The sequence below is a fragment of the Stegostoma tigrinum genome, chromosome 28 (genome assembly GCF_030684315.1).
Source record: "Stegostoma tigrinum isolate sSteTig4 chromosome 28, sSteTig4.hap1, whole genome shotgun sequence".
In the NCBI taxonomy this organism is placed as follows: domain Eukaryota; kingdom Metazoa; phylum Chordata; class Chondrichthyes; order Orectolobiformes; family Stegostomatidae; genus Stegostoma; species Stegostoma tigrinum.
In genome coordinates this window covers 34,306,752-34,318,005 of record NC_081381.1, presented here as the reverse complement: position 1 = coordinate 34,318,005, position 11,254 = coordinate 34,306,752, and the positions used below count along the sequence as shown (strand labels likewise).

General features: G+C 44.9%; 1 protein-coding gene across 4 annotated transcripts in view; it reads right to left on the bottom strand.

Moving 5' to 3' along the window:
* Positions 1-5,485: 5,485 nt before the first annotated feature.
* LOC125466665 (short-chain dehydrogenase/reductase 3-like) overlaps positions 5,486-11,254 on the bottom strand; it is a 52,598-nt gene continuing 46,829 nt past the window's right edge. For 3 of the 4 annotated variants that reach the window (XM_059638072.1, XM_048561491.2, XM_048561492.2), the window contains exons 4-7: positions 11,036-11,155; positions 9,772-10,010; positions 7,919-8,044; positions 5,486-6,442 (exon numbers count right to left, since the gene is read on the bottom strand). In XM_059638072.1, coding sequence (XP_059494055.1) covers positions 6,358-6,442; positions 7,919-8,044; positions 9,772-10,010; positions 11,036-11,155 — 570 coding nt within the window. In that variant the 3' untranslated portion in view covers positions 5,486-6,357. The remainder of the gene's footprint in view (positions 6,443-7,918; positions 8,045-9,771; positions 10,011-11,035; positions 11,156-11,254) is intronic. The other variant, XM_059638073.1, reaches the window with a different exon arrangement.

Here is an 11,254-nt window from a genome sequence, read left to right as displayed (position 1 = left end):
TTCAGGCTTCCACCTTGGAACCTAATGGGACCCACATCTGCCTCTCATCCTGGGGGTGGTGGCCTCACCGGATGCATTTGACTTTGCTATCTTATTAAGAATAAAAGGTGGGTTCATGATACTGTCAGTCCTTCAAGAGGCCTCTTACAGCAGACCTGGGCAAATCTAGAGCAGTGTTAACGTTGAAGTAGTTGGGAAAGTGCAGGAATCCAATCTGCCATTAGCTTACAGAATCAAAGCATGTTACCGTACAAGAAGAAACCATTCGACCCATCATGTCTGTACTGGCTCTCGAAACAGAACCCAACTAGTCCCGCTCTCCAGCCCTATCACAGTAGCTCTGTAACTTTCAAATATATCTCCAGCTCTCTTTTGAAACCACCAATGGAATCCACCTCCAGCACTCTCCCAGGCAGCACATCCCAAATCCTAACCCTCTGAGCAAATATGTTTCTCCTCATCTCACTCCTAACTCTCTTACTTACAATCTTGAAATTGTGATCCCTAGTTATTGGCAGTACCAACTCGTGCAATATCACTGGTCATCATTTTGAACACCTCAATAAGGTCACATCTTAACTTTCTGTGTTCTAAGGAGAACAAACCCAATTTCTCTAATCATTCCTCAAATCTAAGATCCCTCATTCCTGGTACCATTCTAATAAATCTCCTTGGCACTCTGGGCTTTAACTTTTTTCCTTAAAAAAGTTGCTCAGAACCTGAACACCATTCCCAAATGTGGTCTGACTGCTCTTAATGAGTGATGGAGTAGGTTCCAGGGTACAAGTGACCTAATGCAGCTCCTAATTCATATGTAGGGGTGAAAATAAATCAAGGACTCCTCAGTGCGGTGGGCAAAATCCTCTGCTTGGATCTTTGGGACTGTAGGGGTGTTGGGGATCTTTGATGCCTGAAGCCTTCTCTTCGGAGGATGGTGCCTCAGGGCAAGGCAGAGGGGCTACTTTGCTGTAGGTAAAGTGCCAGTGACAATGCAACATCACCCCTAACTGGGGCTTTAGTTATATAAGCTCTCTGTTCCCTCCCACCGTGCGGGCAACTGGTCCAAGTCCCAGCCTGGCCTCAGGAAACCTCCCTGACGGTAGGAATGCATTAGGATCACCTCCTGAGGCAGCTTCCCCCAACCCATCACCAAAGCACCAGGAAAATTCCACGCAATGTTTCAAGGCAGTAACCATCCATTGAGCCATTGGTACTTCTAGCAGTTTCAATAATTAGCCCCATATAAACCCCTGTAGTGGTTCTGAGAATCTGGTCAAGCAGAAATATAGCAGGCAGCGTTTCTAGGTTATTGATGTTCCACTCTGAGGTTCATGGTAGCTCAATGGTGAGCACTGCTGCCTCACAGCGCCAGGGACCCTGGTTCAATGCCACCCTCGGAAAACTGTCTATGTGGAGGTTGCACATTCACCCCGTGTCTGCGTGGGTTTCCTCTGGGTGCCCCGGTTTCCTCCACAGTCCAAAAATGTGCAGGTTAGGGTGGACTGGACATACAAAATTGCCCGTAGTGTTCAGGGATGTGTAGATTAGGTGGGTTATAGGGGAATGGGTCTGGGTGGGTGCTCTGAGGGTCGGTGTGGACTTGTTGGGCCTGAGTTCCTGTTTCCACACTGTAATGATTTTATGATAAAAGATACTTACTGCACTGAATCCTAGTTTCTGAATGTTCAAATTTGGTTGTTTAAAATATTATTTAATTTTCTCACTTCCTAATTTTCTGTTGACGCAATCATCTTTTTTAAAAAAACAGATCTTCCTGTGAGGCAAGGGTCTAATATCTGTGGCTGCCTCACTCAGGCAGTCTCGAAACCACAAGAGACTTTTCCGTTTGCAAACTCCTAGACTGACTAACTGTAAGGGCTTCGCTTGCATTATTGTATTGAAGAGTACTGCAGTAATTTGCCTAAAACCACATGGCTCACCACCACGCAGTTTCAGATGCCTGACTAAATTCAAATCTCTGTTCCTGGTTGGTGAATATTGTGCAGTCCATGTCTGATTACTTGATGTTTACTGGGGACTGGGACAAGCATCGAGCTGGAAGCAATCCAAGCTGCAGTAATAGAGCTACCTCTTCAGGTTTCATCAGTGAATCAGGGTTGACTGATTCAGTCAACAACGAAGGCTTGAGGCTTATGTGACTTAGCTATCAGGTTTTCAACTCTGCCATGGTGCAGTGTGTCACATCCAATTCCCATCACAAGGTTTGGAGCCAATTTCACCCCAGCAAAATCCCAGTTTACAGGGACCACAATGACCTTTGTTAAAATTGCTATTTGTTCTTTGATTTACATAGGCTAACATGTACAGGGAGTGAAAATCAAATTCTCATATTTATAGTTAAGAGCTGCCCTGAGTGTCCATGTACTCTATGCATTTACGGCACAAAAGGAAGCCATTCAGCCCATTGTGACAATGCTGAGCCATTTGCTAAAATAATCCAAAATATGTCATACTTCCACATTATTTAGTGTTTTTAAACTTAAAATATTGATCTATTAATCTCTTAAAATCTGTAGTAATCTCTCAACTCCACCAGTGCAAATTAATTCATGCTTTTCCAAACTCTCCTATTAAAAATAACTCCAAATGCATCTTCCACTTTTCCCAGATCATTTTAAATTCATGAAATATCAGTGCTTCCCCAATGTGGAGAAATATTTATCTCCCCAGCTGTTAAAAACATTCATCCTCTGTACTGCATTGGAATTAGTTCCATCGTCCGAAGCCTATAGCTGATGTCTCCCATCCCTCGCTTCAATCAAAGCTGTTTTGCATCACATTTTGATATGGAAACATTCACATAGCAATGCTTTGCTTTTGCTCTCCACCAGTGATAATGTTGATGCCCATTCCTTATTATTGGGGCAGCACAGTAGTTAGTACTGCTGCCTCATGGCACCAGTGGTTAATGCTCTTCGCAGGGTTGGTGTGGACTTGATGGGCTGAATGGCTTATTTCCATATTGTAGGGATTCTATTGAAGAATAAACATGAAACAAATTCCCAAGAATGAAAGCTTCCCTTAGTTGCAAAGCAATATGCGAAATACATTCAGATAGATTCTCCCAAACTGCTCCAGTGTGCAAAACGGGTAGTGTGGCAAGTTCCATAAGAAATGCCACAAGATGCATGCTCTACATTTTAACCTGGTTAGACTTGCCCTGGAAGTACCTAACATGATTTAAACTGAAAGCAGTCCATTCTCCAGCAGTAACATCTCAACTTACATAAAAGCCAACCACTGAAGCTGCTGGAAGTGCTCAGCAGGTCTGACAGCATTTATGAAGAAGGAGTTCTGTGAAGAAAAGTCATACTTCATCAGAAATATTAACTGTTGCTATCTCTGCTGCGTATTTGCAGTACTTCCCATTTTCATAACATGCCTCACTGTCAGCACAAAACAAGCTCTAGCCTGATGGTCACAGAAGTACCATGACAATATTACATATGGCCTGTTGTACTAGGGCTAGTCCTGGCTGCTCTTATTCAACTAGATAAAAAGTACTTGTTCCTATCTCTGTCTTCTTTTGATAAATGTATGCAGTTACCATGAAAGACCACATTTTAAGACTGTTTTTGAGTTTAAAACCTCAGACTACACAGGTAGTTTTAGTCTTCTCCTTGCTAAAGCGTTTGTTTGCCTTGTGTGTTCTATCAGAGAGCCTTGGACTTTGCAACTTAATTAGTCTGTAATTATAATCAGGTGTCAGCGTATGTATTGAGGTAAACATGGATAAATATTGTCCTTGGCTCGGGTAAGATCTCATCTGATGACCACAAGATAACAGACGAATAAAATGCAATAACTGCCTCCCTCCCCAGTCTAAGCCGACCCATCCCAACTGTAGCCAAAGGCTCAGAATGCTGGCAACCATGAGATTTCTCAACCAAGTATGTACTCTTTTCATGGGACTCTTAGCACTGAGTATTTGTCAGTTTGATGTGATTTCTCTTTATTCCTCATTCAGCTTTGACACATATTTCCCATCAGGAATAATCACACTGCAAGGAAACACTTTAAAAACCTCTCCCTCAGGCTAGTTTGCTGTGACTAACCACAGACTAGTTGATCCTTAACTACCCTTCTGGAAATGGCCTGGTAAGACAGTGTCCAAGCAGTCAGAGATGGGGTCAAATTCCATTAAATAGTTCTTTTAAAAACTACCACTGTCCAAAATAACCATGTACAGCCTAAAAGGAAGGCCAGCAGTTGAAGCTTTCCCTCTTCCTGTCTTCATAGCTCTGATACAGGAAACAAAATGGAGCATTTTGCACAACATGAGCAGGCACGGATTGGTTAGCTCATCATTGCCTTGAAATGCAGCAAGGACAGTTAACTGTCAATCTTAATTTGCAACAGACCAGTAGATTCTAATTGGTCAGGGCATTACCATGGGGATGCATCAGAACTTGGCTCTCTCCATGATAACTTTATTTTTGAAAGTAGTACAAACCTGTGTACAAATTCCATTTCTCTACAGAGAAACAGGATTCACAGTGTATACATAAATGATCAGGCCCCAGTATTAAGGATCATAAGAATCCTTACAGTGTGGAAAGAGGCCCTTCAGCCCAACAAGTCCATACTGAACCTTTGAGCATCCCACCCAGACCCATCCCTCTATAACCCACTTAAACTACACATCCTTGGACACTACAGGCAATTTAGCATGGCCAATCCACTCTAACCTGCACATCTTTGGACTGTGGGAGGAAACTGGAGCACCCGGAGGAAACGTACCCAGACAAGGGGAGAACGTGCAAACTCTACACAGACAGTCGCCAGAGGGAGGAATCAAACCCAGGTCCCTGGCGCTGTGAGGCTGCAGTGCCAACCACTGAGCCACCCCTCATTGTTAACTGCTCTTATGGCATCTCCTGGCCAATGATGGCACAACTGATCAACATCTTTTCCTTATGCTGTATAAACAAGGTAGTCCCAGTCCCAGCTCCAACCCCACCCCCATCTATTTCTTGTGTCCTAGTTCTAATGAGAGCAAGATGGAAGGCTTCAGCTTCTCGTCTCTTCTTAGGCTGAACCTAGTTGTTAAGTACACTAGGAGCATTTCAGCAATGTTGAAGTATAGACTGCAAATCCAATTTGGAAACATTACGGTCCCTCTGCCTAATTGAACCAGTGAGTACAGAGAAAGTCGGTTCATACTGAGCAGGTACAGTGAGGCGGGGAGTGGAGGGAGACACGTACTGATGTAACATTTCTGGTCGCATCCTGGCCCAGTGGGAACACGATGATAAAACAGCACTAGAGCTCATTCTCTTGTACCTGAGGTACAAAAGGAGAGCTTTGCTGTCAGAAATCTGACACTTGTTAGGGATTCAGCATCAACTGTGGCTATAACCACAGAAACTGAACTGTTCCCACCTTGTATGTGGGCGCAGAATCCAAAATCCGATCTAGTCTCAATCCGTGTGTTATACAAGGGAGAACTGGCAAACCACACAGATACGGGTACTCAACCCTGCAATGCATTTATTGAGACAGTCGAAAAGTTAAGAGTGGGAATGTCCTCCTTCACCTTGTATGCAATACGGTTAGTACATCCAAACAGTAGTATTTTGGGACTATTCCACAAACAGTGATGCTCAATCAACATTAACAAAAATGCTGAGGGATAAAGCAGCAAATGGTGGGGGAATGTACAGTTAGATCACAAATCTGCCACTGAAGAGCCAAACTGGTCGGAGAAGCTAAATGACACTTGTTCCTACGAAGATTTTCACCAGTATGCAGCTAGTCATTAGCATCCTCCAGACACACAGTCTGTTTTCTATTTTATTCATTTACTAAATCCAAGAAAGAAGAAATATAGTTAATGGTTTTAGGCCAGACAGTAAATTACAGTTTAAATATTAAAATTTACAATATGATTTAAAATGAAAAGTGATGAATTTCTGTGACATTCCTGTCATTAAACAGAGTCGAGTGGAGCTGTAAGGAGTCAATGCCACAGTGTGAATAAAACACAGCTGGTATATTCACATAGGACAGCAACTGTCTCATTTAGGAGTAGAAGCTATGTAGCATTCCTGGTGAACCATTTCCAACACTCCAAGTTCACATACTTTGATATTTAACTGAAGGGACAAGTCACCTTGACTATGTTCTGGTCCACACATTAAACGTCCAGTTTGATTGTACACAATTTGCCTTGAGGGAGCTCAGGACCAATGCCACTGTGTGGATCCAATTCTTAACATTATGCAAGATATGACGGAAAACATCCACAGAGCGGCCTGCAGTGCACGCATTCTGTTCAAAGTTCATTTTCCAGCTTGCTTGCGAGATTCAGGTGGAATCAGTGTGGGGGTCTCCCTCTTATGTTCGTCCTTTGAAGCTGTCCATACATGCGTAGCTTCCTGTAAACCTGTAAATCTCTTCCAAAGCTGTGTGAGGGAGGATACTACATCCCAGAGAGGGGGAAGAAATAAGATCAAAACAGAATTCAGTTCATTACAATGCTTCTCGATTTGCAAATTAAACCCCACAGCACCTCACTTAGGCCTGTCCCAATGTGTACTGCACACAGCATTAAGCCAAGGTACAGTTGTGTTTGAGGAGATGCTACTTTTGAGCATAATAAGATCAGAAAAACAGCAGAAGTGATGAATGACCGGTTATAATATTTTCTGCTGGTGTTGATTTGAGGGAGAACTGTTAGCCAGGGTACCAGACACTCTGGTTCTTGATTGGTGCCAACAGTAAGTATGATGCCACCCTAAGCAGATGGCATGTCCTTTCATCATTGCAACAGAAAATTAGTGTCTTTCAATGCAATGCTCCCTCTGTACCATGATAATAAAATGTGAGGCTGGATGAACACAGCAGGCCAAGCAGCATCTCAGGAGCACAATGCTGCTTGGCCTGCTGTGTTCATCCAGCCTCACATTTTATTATCTTGGAATCTCCAGCATCTGCAGTTCCCATTATCTCTCCCTCTGTACCATGTTCATCATGGCTGCCCTCTCAAATCTAGATGTGGGGTTTAGCCTGTAATCTCTCAGGCCCAGGGGAAAATTATCAACGGTTTAACTGCTCTTTCTTAATCAGGAGCTCAGCCAGTGCTGGCCGTCAGACAGTGAGGGTTAGCACTGCAGGGTAAAGTTTGATCCCACACCCATTGTGCAGTGCAGCTGCAGATTAGCAGTCACCCTCGCAAGCTTCCACTGAGCCATCAATCAAGGCCACCTCAGCACCCGATCCAACTCAGCAATGCACAGAGAGAAACCTGGACCCCTGTGGAGCCACAGTGACTTTTATGGATTTACAAACCGCTCCTTTTCTTAAGGAGCACAGAGTCAGGAATAAACGGGAGCTCTGGAGTAGTTCAAATGGAGGCTGTGTCTGCCCCTCGAGGACAGGAAATTCTTCTCATCTCACTGACCTGCTTTGGTTTGAAGCATGACAGGAAGTGTCATCACCAGCTCATTTCACTGGTGACCTTCTCATGCTGTCAGTGACACAACCCTAAGTAGCTGCACTGTGGGTGGTATCGTGCTCTCTGAAAGGCGACTGAAGCTCTTCATTCAGCAGAACTCCCAGACAGCTTTTACTCTCACTACAAGCACAAGGTCTAAATAAAGGAGGCCCTTCTAATCCACCTGAGCGAGCCAGCTACCCCCTCTCCTGGTTTCTGCAAATTGCAGCAACTAATTTTTACACGCTGGCCACTCTGCAATCTAACCTACGTTTAACTTCCGCCCGTTAATGCTAATACTTTAACCCCACGTCCCCTTCACCGCTGAGAGTTTGCCGAAGTAAAGAACTTCATTAGCACCCATCCCCTTCTTTGAGAAGCACTCAGGCCCCTCCCTCCAAAGCAGACTGGCCCTTGTGTGGGAGGGAGCGACCAAGGGGTCAAGTTTTAAAACCAACTCACCTTTTCATGATGACCAGTAAGTGCATGGTCCAGGGTAGCAGCAGGAGGGCCTGGTTAGTCTGTACTGCTTCTACTGTCCGGCGAGCAACCATGTCTGGCTTCAGGGGAGGAAACAGCTTGGGAAATCTGCAGCAGGAACGAACAATACACAAGGGAAATCAGATTTCTGCTTAACACCACCCCAACGGGTCGGTACACAGTTCCAGCAGAAATTGACCTCAAGGAGAGGATGGGCTGGAATGTGTGCAGACACCTCAGGGATTGCAGAAAGAGCCTGCACTTATCACCTTGGCACTGACCCAACCCCAAATCTTAACAACTCAGTAAGCAATGACTCTATCCAAGAGGGAGACACCCGAATGGCACACTGTCAGTCTTAAAACAGGACTGATTTATGTTCGCTGCTTTAAAACAAAAGGATCAGATCAACCCAGTTGCCTTCATCGTTGAACAAGTTAAATGCACTGTCTGGTGCAGCCCCTTCCCAGTCTCTCAATCCATATTCAGCTGATTTGCAGCCTGCCAGGGCAGCAGATACAATCAGACTCAGCATCGCAGGGTTAGGAAGGTGGAAGCCTGACATCTAACGAGACACGTTTCCGGGCTGGTGCCAATCTCCAGGAACTCACTGGATTGAATACTTTAAATATCGCATCAGCAATCACTGGAGGCAGTTACAGCCACATGACCACAATAAGGAAATACCACCAGCTCTTTCCATACCATTCCAACAAGTGCTTCTGAGAACATGTTTCTGTTCATCAACATTCAAGCGCACAGACCAGGGAATAAAGAACAATTTATCACTGGGTTAGTCCAGTCTTTATTACATTGACTTTTATGGAGATCCTGCTGGGACTTTCCCCACCTAAACTTCAAATCCAGAATTGGCTTTTCTGTCTCCAACCTCCCACTCCAACTCATTTTCCGCACTTACCCCTACATTGTAAAACCCTTTCCCCCTTCATCATCCTTGCCTCTTAATAAGATGTGGATTTTTAAAGAAGAATTTCCACTTACACAGCACCCTAACACAGCAGAGTTCCCCACGTCTTGTGTAACCAAGCACAAGCATTGTTAGAAAGCAAAACCAAACGGTCAGGTATCAACACCCAACCTCCTGCTCTGTAGCAGCAATGGTCCTGTGCTGTAAACTACCAGCTTCACCAGTGGCACACAGTCGCAGCAGTCTGTACCATCTACAGGACATACTTCAGCAACGTGCCAAGCCTCATCAACGGCATTTTCCAAATCCATAACCATGGCCACCCACAAGGGCAACAGTAGCAGGTATACGGGGACACTATCCCTTGCAACTTCTCCTCCAAGTCACAAACCATCCTGACTTGGAAATATAATTGCTGTTCCTGTACTGTCACTGGGTCAAAATCCCTTCCTTAAGGCATTGCGGGTATCCCTACACCACGTGGATTTTCTTGGTTCAAAAAAAAAGACATTCACTGCTACCTCAACAAATGAAAGACAGATGATGTCCCAGCTAGCGATGCCCACATCCTATGAAAGAATTAACTTACTACACTTGCTTCACCCTCTAACAGCCTGCGGTGAACAATGAGCAAAGACTTTGCCACTGACCAGCTATGAAAAGCTATTACAGCAAGGTGTAGAGCTGGATGAACACAGCAGAACAAGCAGCATCAGAGGAGTAGGAAAGCTGACGTTTCGGGCCTAGACCCTTCTTCTAAAGAAGGGTCTAGGCCCGAAACGTCAACTTTCCTGCTCCTCTGATGCTGCTTGGCCTGTGTTCTTCTAGCTCCACACCTTGTTATCTCAGAACCTTCAGCATCGGCAGTTCCTACTATTTATGGAAAGCTATTATCGTCTGCACTGACCTGGTCTTCATGCCATGAAACATCTCCGTGCTGGTGTGGAAAGGGAGCACTGTTGTAGCATTGACCCCAGGGCAGTCAAGCAGGCCCAGGGTCAGACTCTCCATGAATGCGAAGGATGAGGATTTGGAAGTGCAGTAATCAATGGCCCCTGGAATAGCAGACAGTGCCAGCACAGAGTTCATGCACACAATGTGCCCATGTTGTAGCTCTAACATCCGAGGTAGGAAGGCCTTCGTAGTCTGGATGGGAGGGATAGAAAGTTAGAATTACACAGAAAGCAAATTTTACAGTCTCAACTGCTTCTTATCCCGGTTTCCAGGTAGGACCTAGGCATCATAATGTCATGCAACTGACAGTTCGGAGTTGGACTGCTATTCTGTGTCTGTCACCGAATGGTACTGGAAGAGGAGGAAGGGGCTTACTTCCAATGTCATGGCTCGTATCCCTCCCCTCAACTTCATACTGCCAAGACCGGAACATTCAAATAGGAACAGTGAACCATTGTCCGCTCTACTCCCTGCCCTCCTGTACCAAACAGGAACCAAAACACCAGCCGTACTTGAACTGTGCCAACCACCCACCAGTCCTCCAGAGCACGGCAAAACAGAATTTCACATGTCCTCAACTTAGCGCCCAACAGTCATTGCCACCAGACTGTCAACGTAGGCAGCTCTGCACAGAATAGTATCATGCATTTCCAGGACCACATTAAAGTCATCTTTAGTCTGTTTGGCTGTCAGAAATGGATGTTGGAGTCCAGGATGGATTGCTGAAATCTCCCTGCGTCTGTGTTACAGTTGGGAGGTCAATCACACAGACAGCAGGAGTCAGATTTGGCAGGGAGCTGCGAAAGCAGTTTCTATTTACACAGCACTTTAATAGATGCTCCAAACAACTCAAACCATTTCACACAAGTGAATTACATTAAATGTGTGACAGCAAACAGTGGACAATTTTCCAAATACAGATAGCACAAAGAACCATTAAAAGATGGATGACCAGTGAATCTGGTTTTGACAGCTTGCACTGAGTGAGCCATACTGACCAGGGCAGGAGAGAAAATTCCCCGAATTGTAAAACCAATAGCTATTGACAAGCATGGGACAGAAATCAGTTGGATTTAACATTTCAATCAGTGCAACACACCTTCAGTTCTGCACTTGAGCACTGATCATTAAACAGAAGCTTTTCTGATTATAACACATCACTGTTGTACTGGAGGAGACGGGAATATTTAGAAGATGCCAAACAGCCTGGTACTGACCCAGAACTGGCCAAGTGTATTGATGTGCTGGGACTTCAGTAATGCATCATCGTCGCTATCCATTAGAGTCTTGCCATGAACCACTGCAGCGTTGTTGACCAGGATGGTGACATCACCCACCTGCGCACAATCAAAGTGATCAGTCACAAACCAGTCCCTCCCTCACTTCCCTCCAACTTCAGACCAAAGGCAATGAGCCCACACTCAGACTGAGGTTAA